This window comes from Sceloporus undulatus, chromosome 3 (genome assembly GCF_019175285.1).
Source record: "Sceloporus undulatus isolate JIND9_A2432 ecotype Alabama chromosome 3, SceUnd_v1.1, whole genome shotgun sequence".
Lineage (NCBI taxonomy): Eukaryota > Metazoa > Chordata > Lepidosauria > Squamata > Phrynosomatidae > Sceloporus > Sceloporus undulatus.
In genome coordinates, this window is record NC_056524.1 from 89076763 (window position 1) to 89099637 (window position 22875).

At 41.7% G+C, this 22875-nt stretch overlaps 1 protein-coding gene across 2 annotated transcripts in view; it reads left to right on the forward strand.

Annotated features, from left to right (window-relative positions):
* Positions 1 to 17483: 17483 nt before the first annotated feature.
* Positions 17484 to 22875, forward strand: part of GPM6B (glycoprotein M6B) — a 148562-nt gene continuing 143170 nt past the window's right edge. The window contains exon 1 of one of the 2 annotated variants that reach the window (XM_042460834.1): positions 17484 to 17631. In XM_042460834.1, the coding sequence (XP_042316768.1) occupies positions 17628 to 17631 (4 nt within the window). In that variant the 5' untranslated portion in view covers positions 17484 to 17627. The remainder of the gene's footprint in view (positions 17632 to 22875) is intronic. The other variant, XM_042460838.1, reaches the window with a different exon arrangement.

Below are 22875 nucleotides of genomic sequence, written 5' to 3' on the forward strand. Positions count from 1 at the left end.
TATTATTATTATTATTATTATTATTATTATTATTATTATTATTATTATTATTATGCTTTTTATATAGCACTGTAGATTTGCACAAGGCAAACATGAACACATGTGCTACAAGTCTGAAATGCATGAAGCACTTTCTGTAGCAAATTCTTTTCCCCAAAACACAGTACAGTATTTTAAATAAGGACTTTCACAGGTAGGTCTTCCAGGCAGCAGTTGCTGGTATGTGATTAAGTTTAATAGATATATTAATGCCTGCTGTTCTCCTTAGATCACATTGATTAGCATGTTGAAATATGCTTCAAGCTTTTGTGGGCATCTACTTCTTTATGAATATTTTCCTACTATGCTAGCTGGGTTCAAATCAACTTTATTAGAATAGAATCAGAGTTGGAAGAGACCTCAAGGGCCATCAAGTTTAACTCCTGCCCACACACACACCATGTAGGAACATACAATCAAAGCACTCCTGTCATATGGCCATCCAGCCTCTGTTTAAAGACCTCAAAAGAAAGAGCCTCCACCACTCCAAGGGAGTGTGTTCTGCTGTCAACCAGCTCTTACTTTTAGGAACTTCCTCTTAATGTTGAGGTGGAAGGTCTTTTCCTGTAGTTTGAACCCATTGGTGGAGATCCTATTCTTTGGAACTGCAGAAAACAAATTTGCTCCATCTGCAGCATGACATCCCTTTAAATATTTAAACATGGATATCATATAATAAGTTTTTTATTTTATTTATATCACCTTCTCTTCTCCAGGCTGAATATACCCAGTTCTCTAAGTCCTCATAAGGCATGGTTTCCAGAACTTTTGCCATTTTGGTCACCCTCCTTTGGACATGCTCCAGCTTGTCAACATCCTTTTTGAATTGTAGTGCCCAAATATGGACACAGTATTCCAGGTGAAGCCTAACCAAAACAGTATAGAGTGGTACTATTCCAATGTATTAGTATTGGAATGTCCCTTGAGTCCCTTAATTGAATAAAGGGACTTAGCATCTTATCACATGTACACAAATGACTGGGTTTGGGTTTTAGGGCACATAATATTGCCCCCAATATCTACTACCAAAGGCATATCCCTCAGTGTACCTAATGGTAAGGCTAGCCCTATACTGGTTTATACCATTATTTCCTGAGAAACGTAATTGTTAAATCTTCCCCAGTACAATATTTCATTGATGGTGCATAATACTAAGCAAAACAACTCCATTTTCTTGCATAACTATCCAACTTCCATTAATTGGAACTATCAGCATGGGTACAGAAGGATTGATTTAATCAGAAATGCTAACATCCCACACATGTGATTTTGCAGTAATGAAAAACAGCTTTGCAAGCCAGGATGATATCAGTAATGCAACACAGCTTTGACTTGTAAAATTAGCTGACATCACACCATCCTGCTTTAAATGTGACATTTATATCAAGTGGGCTTGAAGATGCATTCTCCTGGGAATCAATTAGTGTCAAATAAGGTTGCTGGGACTTAAATTTTCCATTTCTTTTTAATGGGCTATTTGAAGATTGTAGAACTCAAGGAAATGGCAGGACAGAAGCAGAAGTTTTTGTTTGTATTAGGGCATCTTGTTGGTGGAAATGCTGATTTTAATGGCAAAAAGATAAAGTGTGAAATGCAATTATTTTACAAAATCTGTTTTTTCTCTGATGAAATGCTTGGTGAAAGGTTGAAAACTTGCTGCTTGAAGTCCACAAATGTCAGATTTTCAATTACTGTGGGAAACAATATTTTCTACTAGCATCAATACCATCCAGCCTCTGTTTGAAGACCTCCAAAGAAGGAGACTCCAATACACTCCAAGGGAGTGTGTTCCATTGTCAAACAGCCCTTACTGTCAGGAAGTTCCTCCTAATGCTGAGGTGGAATCTTTTCCTGGAGTTTGCATCCATTGCTCTGGATCCTGTTCTCTGGAGCAGCAGAAAACAAGCTTACTCCCTCCTCAATATGACATCCCTTCAAATATTTAAACAGGGCTATCATATCACTTCCTAATTTAGTGTCATCTGCAAATTTGATGAGTATGCTCCCAATTCTGTCATCGAAGTCACTGATAAAGATGTTGAATAGCACTGGCCCCAGGACAGAGCTGTGTGGGACCCCACTGGTCACTTCTCTCCAGGATGAAAAGAAACCATTGTTGAGCACCCTTTGGCTTTGGCCAGTCAACCAATTATTTTATTTTATTTACGTTATTTATACCCTGCCCTTCAGCCCCAATGGCTCTCAGAGCAGCTTACAATTATTGTTTTTAATAAGACGGTTCCCTGCCCTCGAGCTTACAATCTAAAAGACATGACACAAAAGGAGAAGGGAATGGTGGTGGGGAAGGGGATGAGGTCCAGTGGTTCTTCTCTCCCTCTGAGGCCTGGACCAAGGCAGATGGACTAGAGGGAGGGCTCTTCTTCAGACTAGCCCTGGTGGAGCTGGGCCTGACTGGGTCATTCCCTCACAAGCCGAAGGATGACAGTTATGGAGGGAGGAGCCTCTATCTTCAGGCTAGCCCCTGATGGAGCTGGGCCAGCCTATTCCCTCCCTCCCAGGCCGAAGGAAGACAATTATGGAGGGAGGAGCCATAACCCATGTAACAGTTGCCTTGTCTAGCCCACATTTTACAAGCACGTTTGCAAGAATGTCATGGGAAACTTTGTCAAAGGCCTTACTGAAATCAAGATATACTATATCCACAGCATTCCTTTCATCTACCAAGCTAGTAATTTTATCAAAGAAAGAGATCAGATTTGTCTGACATGACTTCTTTCTCTGAAACCCATGTTGACTTTTTGTGATTATGGCATTGCCTTCTAGATGTTCACAGACTCTCTGTTTAATTATCTGCTCTAGAATCTTTCCTGGTATTGATGTCAGACTAACTGGACGATAATTGTTGGGATCCTCTTTTTTCCCCTTTTTGAAGATGGGGACAACGTTTGCCCTCCTCCAGTCTGCTGGGACTTCTTCTGTTCTCCAGGAGTTTTCAAAGATTATTGCCAATAGCTCTGATATTACACTTGCCAGTTCTTTTAATACCCTTGGTTGTAGTTCATCTGGTCCTCGCTCATTTTTTTGACTGCACGAATCTACCTGAATCATGGACCAATGCTTAGCAAAATGAAGTCTTCAGACAGTCCAATTCAAAAATCCAACCTTCTGGTGTCATTGTTTTGAATTCTAGTCTGGAAGAAATAACATCAACAGGAAAATTATTACCACAGAACTGATTAATAAAGATGAATTTTGGATGCCCTCAGAAGTATTTGAGGTGTGACAAAAGGTATCTGTTCATCCTTTTCCCTGAAACGCAGGGGTGGCCTTCCAAATGATGCTGTAATGTTGTTCCCATTGTTCCTCACCACTGACTGGTTAGGGTTTATTGGGAGTTGAGGTCCAGCAACATGTGGTCCTTTCTTGTAATGAATGTAAGCCTCTACAAAAACTGAAGCATAATAGTAAGTTAAATAGAGCTAACTCAGGGAAATAGACATGATTAGGTTTTGGCTGTAGAGTTTAAAGAAGAACGTGATTTCATTTTGCATTTGTACTGCATCCCAGAACATGAAATGATTTGGCTATTTTCACCCCAAGGCACAACATTTTAACCACAAATTCCAAGGTATTTAACAGAGACAGCTCTGCCCAGTCTTCAAAAGAAATGAAAGCAACAGAAATGTTAATGCATTTCAGTGGAGACAGCATTTTAGCATTGGGCAGTACAGGAAGGAAACTTTTACTTCGTGGAAGGAACGCTGTTGACTAAGCAAAAACAGGCAAGCAGGCCATATTACTCGTGCGTAGAAAACTAACCAAAATAAACGCGAGCTTGCAGCTGGTGTGTGTGTGTGTTTTTTAATCCCTTTTAAAAAAAACCAGTTCAACTCTGGGTATTGAAACAGAGTATTAGCAAACTGTGCTGGCAGTATCCAGCAGTGAGAGGTTCATTTAGGTTTCAGATCTAGTTGTCTTTCACATTGGACAATTGTAGAACTTTGAGGCCCACTTGAGGTGCCATGGCTCCATCCTACAGATTCATAGGTTTTGTAGTTAAGTGAGATATTTAGAATTCTCAGCAAGAGAGATCAGGTGCTTCCTTCAAGTACCAATCCCAGAATTCCACAGGAGGTAGCAATGACAGTCAAACTGGTATCAAAGTGCTATAATTGTATAGTGTGAAGGAGACCCTATTTAATTTCAGTAGTCTTGTTTTTAGATCTCTGCTCTCTATTTCTAGTTCTTGGAATATATGTTGGCACAAGTTATTAGAGAATAGGCGAGTGGGAGGATGTGAGTCTACAGAGAGGGAAAGAGACCTGGTGTCTACACTATTTACATCAGTTTGAAACCACTTTAATTGCCATGGCTCCAATCTATGGAATGTTGATATTTGTAGTTTGGTAAAATACTTCAAATGAAGTGAAACTTTGGATAACCTTACTCCCAAAACAGTATCTCTGAAATTCCTGCCACATGAACCTTTTGCAAATTTATGTCATTCATTGCAAGTAGGTTTTTGTATTAATTTAATTTGTGTCATCCATCACTATATAACATTCTGCTATATAAAAATACCACTTTATTGATTGTGGCCAGTCACGCCCTGAATCAATACCTGACTCTTTGGGGAAAACACACATGACTGGAAACCTGCCTACCAAGTGTATGTCATTAGCAGACCATAGAAAGTAATTCATTTTGGTAATGCGTTATAGAGTTTAAAAAGCCATTAACTGTCATTATTCATTATGTTGCTTATTGCTTTTTCATTCTCTTTCTCTGTATACGTGTGTGTTTGTGTGTATTATATATATCCAGTCCCCTTTCCACAAAGATTTATGGAAGTATTACTAAAACTAATTACCAAAACTATTAAACACACACACACTTTAAAAACACTTCCTTAGGATTGGAAAGGTGTAAACTTGAAAAATTTCTGTCAAAATGCTTTTACAAGACCTTTAGAAGTACTTTCAGCAGTAACTATAAACCATTCTCATTCTGCCAATAAAGTAGGTTTGTTCCTATTTATGGGGCTCTACATACAGCCCCTAAGGGGCAGCAGGATGCCGCCCTTTCCTAGCCAGATCGGGGCCGTGACAACCTCACACAGTGGCCCCAATCTGGCGTTTCAAAGGCACAGAAAGGAGCTGCAAAAAGCAGCTCCTTTTTGCACCCTCAAAAGGGTGCCATAGCCATGTTGCTGTGGCTATACAGCCCTCCTTCAGTGCTGTGTTGCATGGACACAGTGTTGGAGGAGCCCCATGACATCGTGCAGAGCAGTGCGCAGTGTCAGGGCGCCCTGTGGGGTGGAATTGGGCATGCGTCATGAGGAAGCTACCCCCCAACTGCACCCCCATGCCAGCCTTAAAGGCCGGTGTGTTCAGGGCCTATGTCACTTTTATATCTTCATTGCACTCTCCTCGCCAAGAAGAAAGGGGATAGCTTGTTACAGATGTCTACATTTACCTGCAGTTTCTTACTCTCATAAGCTCAGTCTAGCCCTTAACCAGTCACTCTTCTTACCACTACCCCTGGGATGCTCTAAAGTCACAATGAAAGATCACAGAAAATAGTAGAGGGCTTCTTATCTCCCACTCCAGAAATAAGTGCTTACATCTAAATGAAGAAGAAGAAACTTGTACACTGGTGCCTCGGGATACGAAATGATCGGGTTACGAAATTTCCGGGATACGAAAAAGTTGGATTGGCAAAAACTGTTTCGGGTTACGAAATATTTTTCGGGTTACGAAATTCATTTCGGCGCGAAATTCAAATGCTGCAAAGTGCAGCTATAGGCTTTCCAGTGCTAACGGAAAGCCTTTTCGGGTTACGAAATTTTCGGGTTACGAAAGGAATGGCGGAACGAATTAATTTCGTAACCCGAGGCACCAGTTACCCATAATCCTCAGAAAAAAAACTGGTTTTATTTTGTCGTGACACAGGAAATAGAAATACCATTTCTATAATTTTTCTGATTGTGGTATAATAACCAGATTTTTCATGCTAATTGACTTTGTTGCATGATTGGTAAACGACAAAGATGACAGTGGGGCACAATGACTGCTACTGCTAAAGACCTGTTTACTTAAATGACCATAGTGAACATCTCAGCATCAGCGGGAGAATCTCTGGATGAAAGAGCAATATAGCACTTGTCACAGCAGTGTTTTGACTGCTGCATTATTCTAGCTTTACAACTCATTTTCTATATAGCTACATTCCATAAATCTGATCACTGATTCAGCCATTGATCTTGCCCATGTTGGTGGACAAACCAACTTTCTAAAATATGGTAGCAAAATATGGTATATACCCCCCCCCCCGATCTTGTTGTAAATTGCCTTAGGTCCTAGATCTAGAAGAAAGGTGTGATGTTAATCAAATGAAGAAAATGATACAGTACATTTGTACCAGTTGCAAAACCCTTCAAAGGATGTGCAGGTGGTACACAAGCCCTATCAAGAGACATTGTCCATGGCAACTTTTTCTTGACTGTTTTGCCATACTGAAAACTTGTAAACCTAGTAGTCCCCAATAGAAAAAGGTATACGGTAGGGAACACAATGATAGCGCTCTCAGAATGTCCTTACTTGAACCATCTCTGTGTGCCATGCACACTGTGCAATCCTACGTAAGTCTACTCAGTAGTAAAGTCCATTGAATCCAATTAGGCTTACTTCCAGGCAGGTAGATATAGGATTGAAGCCACACAAATTAATTCTTGAAGGCAGAGAAGACAATTTTAAAATGTTAGTCTAAACTGACCATTATGCTTTTTTATAGGTTATAGTTATGAATATTATTCTAGGTGTATAGTCTTTATATATTCTGAATCACAAAGACAATGGTTTAGTTCCCATTTGTAGTGCATGCTGGAAAGATAAGGACATGCCACATATTAGTGACAATCTAGTTAGCATGCTGTAATTAACTCTGAAATGGTACTCACTAATTTCCAGATAAAATTAACTATGGTTCATTGGGGGTGAAAATTATGCACTCTGTTTAATGTGCAACTATAATTATTTTAAGCAATCATGGTTCACATTTACATACCAGAGAATGATTAACGGAGAGGCAACCTAAGACAGTCTCCATTTTAAAAAAAAATAGATTGCTATTTAATTTATTATTTTAGCTATCAGTGCTGTTGGCACATGGTTATTAAGGCTGCAGTCTGCAGACATTCAGTCCAAATGGTTTCAATTCAGACTTCTTCACACAGAGCAAGCCCATTAAAGTCAATATCTCAAATCAGGGGTGGAAATTATGTGGCCCTTGGATGTTGTTGGACTGCACTTTCCACTATTCCTCACATTAGGCTATGCTAGCTATGGCTGATGGGACTGGAACAAAGACAAACTTGATCTAGGATCAAGGTGTTAGACCTCTTTTAGGAATGTGAAAGGTAATCCTCTTAGGTATTCTTCTCTTTTCTCCATAGCTTCCCTTTGTTACTTAAAGATAGGTTTCCCCAAATTTCTTTCCAAATCTAGTGGGGGAAATTGTGGGAATTATGTGGCCCTCAAATCTTCATGGAAGCCAAGATGACAAAACTGAAGCTGTCATACTTTAGACATATAATGAGAAGGCACGACTCATCAGAAAAAACAATAACGCTGGGAAAGATGGAGGGAAGTAGAAAGACAGGAAGGTCGCATACTAGATGGATGGACTCTGTTAAGGAGGTCACAGGTATGAATTTGCAGGGACTAAGCAGAACAGTGGAGGACAGGGGGTCTTGGAGATATCTCATCCACAGGGTCACCATGGGTTGAGATCAACTCAAGGGCATCTAACAACAGCAACAACATTAATGGACTGCAACTCCCAGCACTGGGTATCATGGGACTTGTAATCCAACAACAGCTGAAGGGCTACATGGTTCTTGCCCCAAACTTAAATCCAAGTACAGTGGTCCCTTCCCTTATGCAGGGGATCCGTTCCAGACACACACACCCCACCCACATAAGGGAAATTCCACGTATGCTCGAGTCCTATTAAAGACAATGGGGCCAGTGCCTGTGGTGATGTGTGGTGACGTGTGGTGCACACACCACAGGCATGCACACCATTACTAATTCCAGTGCACAGCACTGCTTCTTCTCGCATGGCTTTTAGCTTATGCTGAAAGCCGCATATATCGCACTCGCATATGACGCGGGCGCACTGTACCTTATTCCAACTGAAGCAGTGAGATGGAGCCACTAAAACAATGAGGTTTCCATCAGTGTTAACCTGGTGTTTGGCATTTTATTCAGTGGGTCTACTTTGCTTGGGATTAGCAATTGGATTTAGGTCAGTGGGACCTAAAGTAATTGTAGTTAGCTTGGTTTCCGTGGGTCTACCTTAAGTATGATTAACCTTTGAACCAACCCAATGTTTCTTTTTATGCTATTCTAAGACATAGCTGACTTTTTCATAACACTGAGTGGCAGTGAAGACAGAATAATTCATTAGATGATGTCTGAGAGGACATTCACTGTAAGATCAATTTAAGTTTTTGATAGCACACAACAGCTGGAACCAACCACTTTTAATGGAATCCAGCAGTTGGATTGCAAAGCATGGTAGGTCACTATATTACAAATCATCATGTCAGAGGAAAGACTGAATTGTCTGAAATTGCAGTTTCCAAATTTAGAAACATACAACAATATATAATCAATGAAAGAATTAATTCTTCCCACTACCCAGCATTCTAAACATTTATTCTCCATCTGTAAAGTGTTGCTCCATTTTGGAAGCCAAACTAGTTATCTTAATGTGGTTTTTAGTTGCGAGAGAGAGAGAGATGGGATTTGCATGTTATTTGGCTAAAACACCTAGAGCACACAGAGTCAACTGCTAAGCGTACTGGTCTTCCAGTGTCCTAGTCCAACACTCAAACCACTACACCACATTGGCTCTCTGACTCATGAAAAGCCTGGAACTAACAGGTGATTTCCAGTTATAGAATATGAAACACTATCATTTCTTTTCCCCATGAAATTTAGCCTTGGTGTCCAAGATTAAATATTCAAGCAGAATCAATGTGACATAAGTTATTGAGCATGATACCCTAGCTACTCCTTCTAGAAGAGCCTGGATGCAGCCTTGCACTCTCCCAGTTGTACTGGAGATAGTATTGTGTAAACCGTTACATAGATCAAGGAAAGGAATCATTCACTCTCCAGATGTTGGTGGACTACAACTCCCAGAAGCCCTAGTCAGCATAGCTAATGGTGAAGAATGTTTGGAGCAGAAGGGGGACATGATTCCTACCCTAACATGGATTATAGGCTGCAACTCCTTGCAAAGAGCTGTAGCATATGCTTTCTCATTATTGTAGCACATGTTTTCTCCTGGTCATCTTTATGAATTCTGAATTAAACACCTCTTTTCCTTCCCTCATCCCACTATTCTTTACCTTTTCTGTAACCTTCCCTTTCAGTGAAGGATTCTGATATATGTCAAGACACTTAGAAAACAGAAGACAAATAAAGTCAGTTGCTGCTAGGAGCTATTTGTATTCAGGACCAGACAGACAGATAACTACAGTGGGTAGTGAACTGTAAGAATCTAATAAGACAGACAGGTACGATCTCTAAGCAAAGGAAACAGAGTTGACAGAGCAAAATTTTACAAGTGCAGAATTGCCAGACTAGTCCGTGAACTTCAATGGTGGCTGACCACACTAAATTCAATATGTGAGAACCTATCTAGTGTAGTTGTTAAGAGAACTGGATTAGAATATACACAAAGAACAACTGAGCCTTTCTTTATTTGAAGTCCTTTTGCGCTACACAAATACAGCACTATTATTCACTTGAACTGCCATGGTTCCCACCTATGGAATCCTGGAGTTTGTAGAATTCAAAGACATAGCTATGTTGGTCTGGAAAATTAGTATGCAAAGGGATCTTGCAGCACCTTTGAGGGACTTTAACATTTAGGAAGGGACACTGATAAATTTTCAACCAGAGAGCACTAGTGTGTCACCAGATTACAAACTCCAGGAATCCATGGGACTCACCCATGGCAGTGAAAGTGCTATATTTGTGTAGTATGGGCAAGTCCAAGTGAGCACAAGAACTGTTTCCATTTCAATGTGATGTTCTGGAATCCAAACTAATGATCAACCATATAACACAAGACATTGTCTACTCAATTAAACAAGGGAACATAGAAAGCTGGCTTATATTTCACTCAGTAAAAACCAACGTTCTATCTTCCCTTGTCCCTCTAGCCCACACTTCTTAGTTCTGACTGCCAGCAGCTATCCAGGGTTTCATGCAAAATTCTTTCCCAACCCTACCTGGAGATCCTCAGCCTTTCCTGCTGGTGTTTCATCCAGACACTAACCAAGTCCAACCCTGCTTAGCTTCCAAAATCAGACAAATCAAGTGTGTTCAGATTGGTATTCTGTTTTAAGGTTGTCTACCAGTGGATTCAGAAATGAACTTCAGGAATAGAAAAGGTATAAAAGGCATTGCAGTAGGGAGATAGGGAAGCTAAAGAGTATGTTGTTGTTGTTGTTGCTGTTAACCACCCTCAAGTCAACCTTGACTTACAGTGACCCTGTGAATAAGATTTCTCCAAGACTCACTGTTCTCCACTGGTCTGCTCAAGCCCTACAGGCTTAGACTTCTTTGACTGAGTCCAGCCATCTGGCATGAAGCATTCCTCTTTTTCTGCTTCCTTCTGTCTTACCTAGCATTATTGTTTTTTTCTAATGGCATGTCTTCACATGATGTGTCCAAAATACAACAGCCTTGATGTAGTTATCCTGACTTTCAGGGATAGTTGGGGTTTGATCTGTTCAAGAACCCATTTGTCTGTCTTTTTGACAGTCCACAGTACTCTTTTCTGGCACTGTATCTCAAAAGAGTTTCTTTTCTGCCTGTTGGCTCTCTTCACTATCCAGCTTTCATATCTGTACTTGGTGATGGCTTGTCATTTCTTTCATAGCTGCCCTCCCTAATCCTAGCCTTCTAATTTTTTAGACTTCAATCAATCAAAAGGTTGAATAAGCCTTGCCTAACCCCTTTTCTATCTGGGAAACATTCTGATTTTCCATATTCAGTTCTGCAGAAAATGCTGTCTTCTGTGCAAAACAATCACACACCACTTTTGTAAAAATTGCAAAAATTACTTTCTTTCTTTGAGAAAAACCTACTGAGAAATTATATCATTGCCTCAAACTTTTGTAGTCCCAGGAAAATGGAAGGCCTTTGGATCTCCTGGATACAAATGTTTCTGTCCTCCACTCCTGGAACTCCCTATTTGGAGACATACTACTGGCAAAAGCTCCGAAGCATCCTTGTAGTCTAGGCTGTTGATATCATGATATACAGATGCTTGTCATGGATACTTGGGTAGGTGGATAGCCGGTATAATTTTGTCCTTGTTGGCCCAAAGTCTTGAACAGGCTGGCAAACTGAGGTGGAAATGGAAGGCATACTGAGAGAAAATGGTATAGATTTCTCTGATTTTGCGACAGAGGTCCTGCAGTATCTACTCCATGCCCTCCCCTGAGCTATGCCCCCAGAACAATTTGCCAAAAGAAGACGTTTAAAGTCATTATCCAGCTTTTTCCTGCTACTCCCAGAAGAACGGGACACGGAGAGGCGGTCAGAGCAGAGCTAGGGCAAGTGACCAGAAGCTCCTGGAGGGAAGGCTGATCTGTGACTCTCTAGGGAAGGCATGGACTACTGAGAGTGGGTCCACATGTGGAGGTAAAGTTGAGGAATCTCCAGGAAAAGGGAGAGTTCAGCTATCTGGAGGAAGGAGAGTGGAGGAAGAAGGAAAGGGGAACCCTGGAAGGGGAATGGTGGGACCTGAAGGCAGAACTTTGGGAACAAGTTCCACCACCCACAAAATGAGATAAGTTGGAGTTGGAGGTGCTGGAGAAGTGCTTTGCGCCAAGACCCGAGCTGGGTGAAGAGTCTCCATGAAGAAACGGAAACTTATTGAGAGACTGTGTTGGTGTTGGGAGTTTGGGTGTTATTTTGTTAAGTTGTACCAGTTCACTAAAGTTTAAGAGCAGCAAAACGTGTGTCGGCAAGTTTGTAACCTACATTGGGGTTGGGCAACCACATGAGTCCAGGATGTCGCAGGGTACACAAGCCCCGCCCACAGGTGAACAAACAGCCTGGAACTTTTTAGCAGAGGGGAAGCAGGCTCATTTGTCCTCAGTTCTGACTTGGAGAGGAGCAGTCTTTTTCTCTTTTGGCTGTTTATTGTCAAAGGACTTATAAGGACAGAATACATATTTGACTAAATGACTCAATCTTGTGAACTTAACTGCCTCTATTTTATTTTTATTACATCTTTTTAATGTTGAGATGCAGAGCAGTTTAAACAGTTCTTCTTTAATAGTTTTGTGACCGCAACAGTAGGAGGGTTCTTAGTGGCAAAGATCCCTTTCATTGGGCATGTTTGAGAATAAAGCTGTCAGCGTCTTAGAACACATTTTATGGTGCATGTTTCTTCTCCTGTTTATGAAAGAAATAGATACAGTTAGAATTACTGAAAGCCTTGATAATCAACAAACCTGCTTGTGGGTTTGGAGGACTTGAAGGCATTTTGCAGTGAAAACTGCCGGTTGCCTATACTTTCCCTTGGAGCAAGTTCAGAGAAGCGCAACAAGGATGATAAGAGGTATGGAAAACAAAACATATGAGGAGAGCTTCAAAGAGCTGGGCCTGTTCAGCTTGGTGAAGAGCAGACACAATCACAATCACACTCTTTAAATATCTCAAGAACTGTCACAGAGACAAGGGGGCAGGCCTTTTCTCTGCTGCCCCAGCAGGTAGGACAGAGTTCAATGGTCTGAAATTATAAGAGAGTAGATTTTGATAGCACATTAGAAGAAATCACTTGACAGTAAGAGTAATTCAGCAATTGAACCAATTTTCTAGAGAGGTGGTATGTGTGAAGATCTTCTCTGGATGCCTTCAAAAAAAGGCTGGACAACTACCTGCTGGTGATGCTTTAGTTGGAGATCCTGCATAGAGGCCCTTTCCAACTCCATGATTTTGTAATTTTTAAGAACTACTTGCTTGTGTCATAACCAATGGTTCAGCCAATGAACAGCTGTCAGTCAGGAATCCCTGTGATTTGTTAGACTACTGTATTTAAAACAGTGACTCAAACTTTGCTTTATTCCAGCTCAAAACTGCTCTTGGACATGTGTTCAGGGTTTTGAATATCAGTAGATACACAATACTCTCTAGTGACACTTCTAATGAACTAATTGAGGTTTACTCTCAAGTCAATGAGCAACAGAGTTCAGGCCTAGCTTCCATGGTATATGTCTATAATCTATATTTATAATCCTTTCTTGAGATCACTTTCTTGAGATCTCAATTAATCACATATAGTTTATTTCAACTTGACTAAATATGGATAGGACCATTAATTTTTCACCATCTTTGCAGTTAGCCATCATACCCAATTATTCATTTCTCCTTCCTGCTCTTTTTTGTCTTGCTTTACCTGTGCCGCTCAGAAAGGACATCAGAGGGTTGGGAAAAGGTGCTGAATGAGAGAACCTAAATTATTACAAAATAGCAACTATATATCGCTCTTTTGCATAGTTTGGCTTTTGTTTCATTTTGCTGCATGGCCAACACAGTTATTCCTGAATATGTTTCGTGGAACTAAAGATACCAAATTTTGCCACAACAGAAACTTTAACAAGCTGGATCAATGGACTGGGACTTAATTGTTTGAGATTTTTACACAAAGGTAAAACTTTTTTTCCATCTGGACTGTTGCTGTTGTTGTTGACTAATTTCAGGTTGATTTCAATGCATGGCAACCCTGTGAATGAGACATCTCCAAGTTTCCCTATTTTCATCTGTTCTGCTTAGGTCCTGCAGACTCAGCCCTATGACCTCCCTGATTGAATCTAACCATCTGATGTGTGGTCTTCCTCTCTTTCTACAGCCCTCCACCTTTCTTAGTGTTATTGGACCTATCACACTAGATGAATCCCGCTCAGAAACAGGATTCAGAAACTTCCTGACGTAAAAAGGTGTCATTTTTGTCCACATTCCATTTGCTTTATTATTGCGTTATTTGTGTTTGAGAGAAACCCGTCTGGAAATCATCCAGCATTTGCGGGTTTTTTCTACTTCTAAAATCCCATTTTTGAATGGGATTTGTCCATAAGGCTCATTGCCTTCCCATGATGTGGCAAAAGTATGACAGTCTCAGTTTAGTTATTTTGGCTCCCAGGGAGAGTTCAGGCTTGATCTGATCTAGTACCCATTTGTTTGTCTTTAAATGTTACCTGTATAGCACCTAAAGGTTTTTCCAGTGCAACAGTAGGAGGACTTCTTGAGAAATTCAATGTTCTCTTTGTCCCAACTCCTCTCAAGAAGGAGAGTGGCTTTTGTCTGCTTTGATAGCCCTAGGGTTTCTAGACCATCTTAAAAGACAACAAGAACAACAAAATGTCGGCAAAATGTCGCTTTTCTTTGCCTGATTAAGAAGCAAGTGAAGTTTTGAAAGCTTGCATGATTTATTTTCTGCAATTTGGTTGGCTAACAGAAGTATCACTCTTTTGTGGATTTTGGATTTTGTTGCATGGCCTACACAGCTACCTCTGAATATGTTTCCATAATGATTAAGCATCTGGAGCGATTCTGCAGCAACTCCCCTGTGCTGTTGAGTGTAGGAAAAAGGTGGACATTATACAGCTATAAAATAATACATGGTGCAGAAAGTTGATATGGAGAAGATTTACTCCATTTTTTGTAATAACAGAATGCCAGGTCATCCAAGGAAGTCAAATTCTAGTATATTTAAGACACAAAGAAGGAAATATTTCTTCACAGAAAACATAAAACTATGGCCATTGTTCTTCAGGATGCAAAAATGACCACAGAACTAAACCACTTTGAAAGGTTAGACAAATCCATGCAAATGAGTCCATTGGTGACTATTTTGATGGATGGATGTAACTCTCAGAGCACTACATCTCAAATGAGTTGATTTTCTTTTTCTAGGGTGCAATTTCCTCCCAGGATGTCCCCAGTGCATTTCAATAGGCAGAAATTCAACTGGAATTTCTATGGAAGCCATGATGATTAAACTGAGGCTTTCGTACTTTGGACACATCATGAGATATGCCTCATTAGAAAAGATGATAACTCCAGGGACATTATCATACATGGGATATGTGCCACCATCCCGAAGGAAATGCCAAGCAGGGCCAATTCAGAAATAACCCACGTTACGTGATTAATTATCACACATGAAGACTGAAATTGTGGTCATTCCCAAGGCAAAGCAGAGTGAATGCAAAATAAATTATCACAACAGCACATACTATGCGGATTCTCAAATTCAAATTGGGATCCTTGCTCATGCCCAGTGGGGCTCTGAATGCATTGTGAACTTTAATGCTTCTGAGGTGAAGAAGGGAGCTGCTTACCCTGTTTCCTGTGTCCCGTTTCGCGTGACTGCAGGCTCCATGTGAAATATAGTTGTGGGCATATATCTGTGGGCACAGGCACTTTGTCTACACACATTATAAGTGGACTTTATACATGTATAGCTGCACATATAGATGGACGTACCTATGCATATATGTGTGTGTGTGTATATATATATATATATGTGTGTGTGTGTGTGTGTGTGAATCCATCTATATGCACAGATGTGCCACCGGGAAAAGTGTCAGCAGGTATGCCACTATATGCTCCAAGCACATGTAGTTGTAAATAGAATGTGTGTGCTTCAGCTCCTCAAGGCGCATATATGTATACATATATATACATATACATATATACAACAATGTATATATCTACATGCGCACACACACACATATATACACACACACACACACATATTATTTCACCCATGGGTGTGCATATGTATATATACGCATACATATATATGTGTGTGTGTGTGTGTGTGTATATATATATATATATATGCACGTGTATATATACATATTTATATCTGTATGTATATGCATATATATGTACAAATATGTATATGTATACGTATATATATGTGTGTGTGTGTGCATGCATGCATGCATGCGTGTGCACATGCATACATCACTCCTACATATATATATTTATATATATATATAGTGCAAACATGACATGTGTTGGCAAAATAAGACACCTCCATCTCCATCACATTGGTGGGAAATGTGCCCAGGGAGATCAGAATATGACTACCCAAAGGAAACCCCCATTTGCAGATCTTGGGGGGGGGGGGCACAAACCATACACTGCTCTGTTCCCGTTAAAACACACACATATGCATTTTCCACTAGCTCTCTGCCCCTAACATCGGAAACATCTGCTTTTCCCTCTCGCCAGCACTAGAAGTGGAAGGACCACTGGAAGCAAAATAGAAGCAAGATCGCAGTGAAGCTTCATGGGAATTGTAGTAGCTTTCTAAGTTTGTGGGGGGGGGGGGGAATACCAGGACCGAAGCAAACATGCATTCCACTCCAACACAACTTTGAACTGAATGCGACTCAGCCTGGGAGAAGGATTTGTGAATTCAGTTATTCACCGAATTTAGCTATTCCAGAGTTGATTTTGGATCAGCCTTGGAACAACTCCGTAATGACAGCGATTGTGTGTGATAATCTCTTGCGCATTCACGTGAATAGCCATGATTGACTGCGGGATGACCTTGGAATAGACTGGAAGTTTTTGTCGCGTGATAACGGCCCAGGGAAGGTAGGAGGCAGTACAAAGAGAGAAAACTGTATGCCAGATGGATAGACTCAACCAGGGAGGTTGACCTAAGAAGGACCTGAACAGAGCCGTCGAGAATAGGGAGTCTTGGAGATGTCTCATCCACAGGGTTGCCATGAGTCGGGGCTCATCATATAAGTGTAAATTCCTGCTTCTTAGACATATTCAAAATGGAGGACATTCCAACATTCCTCCTGGATGCATCCTGGAAAAGGAAGACCTCTGGTCTCCTTGAGTTTCTCACTCCCTGCTCAGGCACAGAAACCCACCTTGGGCAAGTCACACACTCTCAGCCTCAGAGGAAGGCAAAGGCAAACCCACCTGTGAGCAAACCTTGCCCTGGGATAGGGTCACCAAAGTCGGAAAGGCCTTGAAGGCACCCAGCAAGAGCCATCTGTGTCACTTCCTCAACTCGGATTAAACTGAGGAGGCTGTCCTGGACCCCCAGAGGCCTTGGGAAGCCCCTCTCCCTCTCCCCCTCTTCTTCTTCCTCCTCCATCTCCCCTCTACTTCCTCCTGCTGCTCCTCTTCTCCTCCTCCTTCCTCTTCCTCCCTTTACTTCCTTCTCCACTTTTCGTCCTTTCTTTCTTCTTCCTCCTTTCCTTCTTCCTTCCTTCCTTCCTTCTCTTCTCCTCCTCCTCTTCCCCTCCTTCCTTCTTTCTTTCTTCTTCCTCTTCTTCTTGCTCTTCTCCTCCTTCTACCTCCCCTCCTTCCTCCTCCTCCTGGGCCTTTGCCTAATTCTCCCCACAGACCCCGCCCCTCCACTGGAGCCGGACTTGGCGCTGAGGCGGCTGCTGCTTCTTCTTCTTCTGCTGCTGCTGCTGCTCCTGCGGAGAGGACCCTCCCGGCCAGAGGACCCAGGAGCAAGGCAGCCTTGGAAGCCCCGCCAGCAGAGCAGGCCAGGCCATGGGTAAGGGCTTCCTTGCATTCAGCGACCCCCTTCTCCTCCTCCTCCCCTTCCCAGCCTTTCCCTCCGGGGCCAAAGAGGTCCTCCCTGAAAACAAAACCAGAAGAGAGGTCCCTAGAGATGCTGCTGCTGCCTCTCATCCTCTGGGGCAGAAAGGCAAGAAGGAAAGAAAGAAAGAAAGAAAGAAAGAAAGAAAGAAAGAAAGACCCTTTCCCCCTCTTGTGGAGGGCACTCTGGGCATGTTCAGAGGTGCTCCTGGCACTGGCATTGTCCAGACTGCATCCACATTGGAGAGATAACCCGGTTTGGCACTGCTTTAACTGCCCTGGCTCAAGGCTATGGAATTCTGGGAGTTGAAGTTTGTTGTGGGGTCCAGGGCCTTGAGCCAGAAAAGAGTTAAAGTAGTGCCAAACCGGGTTATGTCTCCAGTGTGGATGCAGCACACACAGACACACATGCAAAGACGTTTAGGAGAAGACATGTCTAGTAGAAGCTGGAGCTCTATGGGGACCTGAATTTGAACTCAGCTCCGCTGCCATGTGTCTGATTCTCTGCTCTGGTGCCCTTGGTGCCTTTCTGTGTGTCTCTTTTATTTTACCATTAACATTTATTTGCTTTCCGGCTAGGATGGAACAAAGCTTTGAGAAAAGGGAGGTTTAGAGGGGCTTCCCCTCATTGAAACCTGGCAGTTTGGTCCCCTGGATACCAATGAAGGCTTGGTGCTTGGCATCTGGCCTATTTGGGTTGAGGTGTGTTTGACTTAAAGCTTGCTTCATGAAAACACCTTTCAATGGAGCATCTCTGAAAGTCATGGACCTGCTGCTGAGTGTCCTTGGAGCCCCATGGCAGCTCTTTGTGCCTTTTCCCCTCTCAGGTTTGAAAAGGACATGCCCCTGTCCTTCAGGCTCCCCAGCTATTTGAATGCATTGGAGCTCAGCCTTTAGAGTTGGGAGAGCATGGCAAAGATTTATTTTCTACTAATGTATTCCAGCTGTGTAGACTGTCTTTTTGTTTTAAAAAAAAAAATCCCATGGATTTGTCGGATGGGATTGTGAGAATTAGACAGCCTGGATAGGTACACGCCTGCCTGCTTAAGGCTTGCATAGTCAGCCAGACTTAGTGACAGAGAGATGGATTTGGTGGCCCTCAAAGAATGGGCGATTCACTTGTATTTTGTCAGTAAAGACACTACTGGAATGAGGCTCTGCTTTTTGGGCACTACTGGTCAGAAAAGGTCAGAAATGATGTATTAGGCAACAGTGTGATACTACTAGTGGCAGCAAAGGACATTGTTCTCTACTTTCCCTTAACTCAAAATTATGCTACTTTAATTCAGTCTGCTGTTGTTATCAAAGAGCCATTGGTCATCTTCTTATTGCCGTTTGTTTATATAGCGCCATCCATCGGTATCTTATCAGGCAGCACTGTAAGACATTTTCATAAATGTCACCTATCTGTTCCCTTTTAAATAGTGTCTGCTTCCTTAAGCAAATGAAGAAAATCTGCTTAAATGTGTACAGAAGAAGGCTAGAACGGTGAAAGCAATAGCAGTCCGTTTATAAGTGCATTTCTGGAGTGGGGATCCCTGAAAGCGTAACATCAAGAATCAAATGTAATGAGTAACTTAACAAAGTTGATTGGTTATTTGCTTGGTCATAATAGTCATTTTTACTTTCTCATGAGAACACTAGCTTCCTCTTCCTAGTGTTTTTGACCTAAGTTTGAATATATACAAGATGTTACATCTCAAAATACTTTGCACTCAGCATACAGATGCTTTTCAGACTTGATATTGTATAGTTCTGTTACAATGAGCCTTTTTAGTTTACTTGGTTGAAATTAATTCCATTAGCTTCTGGCTAAAAGGAAGGTTTAAAGCTCAAAGACAGCAGTAGAATATACCAGGCTGCTCAGTTTTGCATTTCATAGTAGCCTTATCACCACAAGAGTGTTACTTTTCAGGACATATTCCTGTGTTTATATGCACATCTTGATGTTTGTGGTGTGCACCTGGCTTTGGTTTGAATTTGTTAGATATATGGACTTGGTGGCTAAAGCAAAAGGGGAAAGTAGATTACTTCTTGTGGATGTACAATGTCCAATTTAACAGACACCCACAAGCTGCTTTTAGTACTTTAGGAACGTTAAGCTCCTGGATTGTGTGTTTAGAAAACTTTAGAAAAAGAAAATCTATAGAGTTTAACTTTGGCAAACAATGGGTGATATCTTTGTCCAAGTAAAGTCAATTGCAATGATCATAATTTAGTAGTCTTTAGTAAATGAATGGCATTATACCTATTGTCCTTGATCCACTTTTAGTTATGCAAGATGAGTGTTAGTGAATTGAGGAGGTTGTGTGTGCTCACTGCCATATGTGTAAAAAGACATATCCAAAATATCCAACCAGTTCAGGATAACTTGGGTGAGCACTGTGATATGTTTGCATGTACACACACACACACACCCATCCAGCTATCTATATGTCAGAGGAAGGAACTGGCAAAATCACCTCTGGGTATTCCTTGCCTAAGAAAACCCTATGAAATTTGTGGGGTTACCATAAGTCAACAGTCAACTTGAATACACCACACACAGGTCAATATGAACAGTGGCTGTATGCAGGGAGTCCTGCTTTCACATATAAATATCCTTCACTGGTTGTCTTTTTCTCTGTGGGTGCGTACTTCTCATTTTGGGTGTTTCTTTAAGACTTTCTTGATGACTTTTTGAAAAAAATGTTTGTCATGCTAAAATTCTTTCTGTTCATTCATCAAAGATTGTTGTCAGCAGTCTCTGAGCAGTCTTTGTGGCCTTGCAGCTGTTGAGGAGAATAGGCTGCTTAAAACTCCAACACTGAAGTTTAGGATGATTGGATTATATAGCACTAGAGCAGAATAGATTTGGCAGTCAATTGCTACCTGTTCATAAACACTCTTAAGATTGAAATATTGGTAGGCAAACAATTAATAGTGCAATCTTATGCACACTTATTTGAAAGAAAATCCATTATATCCAGTATACTTCAAGAAAAACATGCATAGGAGGATAGCCTGAGAACTCAGAATGATTCTTTTTTATTGTCAGCATGGGATATCTCCTTAATTGCTTCTATATTGTGTTTGGAACTGATTAATTGTTATGGAATATGGTGGGCCATTTGTTCTATTAAGATGCCCTTATGCTGCAAAACATTAAGACTTCAAATGTTTATCGACTGGCTAAATTAAATCAGGAGACTTAAAGCAATATTGAAGAATATTGATTAAACCGTAGAAGAAAGAGCCATAAAGATTGCAATCAAGGTGATGAGACAGGATAGGGAGATAATGTGGAATGCCTTCTGATTCTGATGTTGAAGCTTAATTTTTAAAAAATATTTACAATGAATGCATGCTTGAAATCATATGGGAAGATATAAAGAACAAAGGTACACAGCAGCATTTAAAATAATGTTTTGGTAGATGCTGCATACTGATGATGAGTTCAGATTTCTTATAGACGTTTCAGTCACATCTGGATTCTCTATTTCTTGGAGAAGGAAGGAGCTGTGGAGGAAGACGATACTGCTACAGCTAGTATTGGCAGCTGCTAACTTCAAGACTATTACAATGACTTTGGCAGTTCTTGATCAGATAAGCAGCTTTGGGAAGAATGCTACCATGGCCCACTTGCCTGCCTGTCTACCATGGTGTCCTGTTTCCAACAGTGAGCATGAGAAGAGAGCAAGGAAACAGCCTGCAGCAGTCTAGCAGGTTTGCTGTTGCTCTGAATGCAGCTTATTTTTGCAAGAAGAGGAACTGGCTACTTCAGTACAAACTCACCATAAAATGTTCCCCACTGAAGTTCAAGTTTATGGAAGCCTTTGGTGAAAGACTTATTAAAATAGTCTGTCCCCCCTGATTAAAGGATTCCAGATGACTTGAGTGAGGGTTCTGGCTAACAAGAGGGTGTGGTGGGACTCTTGAACCCCTAGTCACTCTGCGGAATATAGTGGTGAGCCATGCAATTGACACAATCATTCCCACACTTCAGGAAAAGAGATTCCACCTAAACATTAGGAAGTACCTCCTGATGGTAGTGGTGAAATATACTGCTTCAGAGTATGATGGTTTTTTGAAGGTTTTTAAACAGACTGGATGGTCCACTGTTGGGAGTGCTTTGATTGTGTATTCCTGCATGGCAAGGGGTTGGAAGAGAGTGACCAAATGTCCTCTTTTTCCTGGACGTGTCCTACCTTCTGTCCAGGGGTCTTGGAAGAATTGCCAAATGGCCTCCATTTTAGAGAGAGAGAGGAAGAGGCCCCACCAAGCAAGTCCCTTCCTTCATCATTTCTATCTGCTGGGGCTCTTAGTCACCCAGAGCTGCCTCTCCCAATGCAGCTGAACCCAAGGGAGAGGACGAAACAGGATGGAAGGATGGGATGCAACAGAGTGCCGGTGGGGCAGTAATGGCAGCAAAGGCCCAGCTGGGCACCATAGGTAAGCAGGAGCTCTGAGGTAGGCTGGGCGAGGAAATGGCAAGAGAGAAAGAAGGGTGGCTGATTGGGCCAGGCTGCTGGGGCAAGCTGAGGCAATGGATGGGAGCCTCTTTACACCTCTCATGGGCAGGATGGCTGGAGGACAAGCAAGGATAAGCCAAGCAGAACTGCCTCTGCCAATTGCTGCTGCTGCCGCCACTACTGCTATGCAGTGGAAACAGGTCAGGCTGCCTAGATAGGGCCGGAGAAGGTGTGGGCCAGATAGCTTGGCCTAGGGAAAGACTCCTCCTTCACTCTTTCCTTCTGCTCATCCTACTTGGGAGACACTGGAGCCAGCATCAGTGTGCCTCCGGGAGGTCTCAAACTGACAGGTGACTTGAAGGTGCATACACACACAGACACACACACCACACACATATGCATAGGGAAAAAACATATATAAATGCAGGGCGGTTGATACCATTGGGAACAACAATGCTGATGGATGGGACAGCAGCAATAGCCCTCCCATCCTCTTAACCTGGCTATCCCCTGCCTTGGCTGTACTCAATAATATCACTGTATACAAACCACATGGAATTAATTTATATTTATATTAGTGTTTTTAGTGTCTGATTTGTAATGCCCTACTTTTTTCTTAAATGTTCAACATCTTACAGTGCCTTGTCCTTCTTTGTGGTTATTTGGGCCCAAAACTGGCGGGCCAAATAGAGCAGTTTCCAGCTGCTTTTAGATGACACATGCCTCCGAAGGCTGCCTAAGGCAGCTTG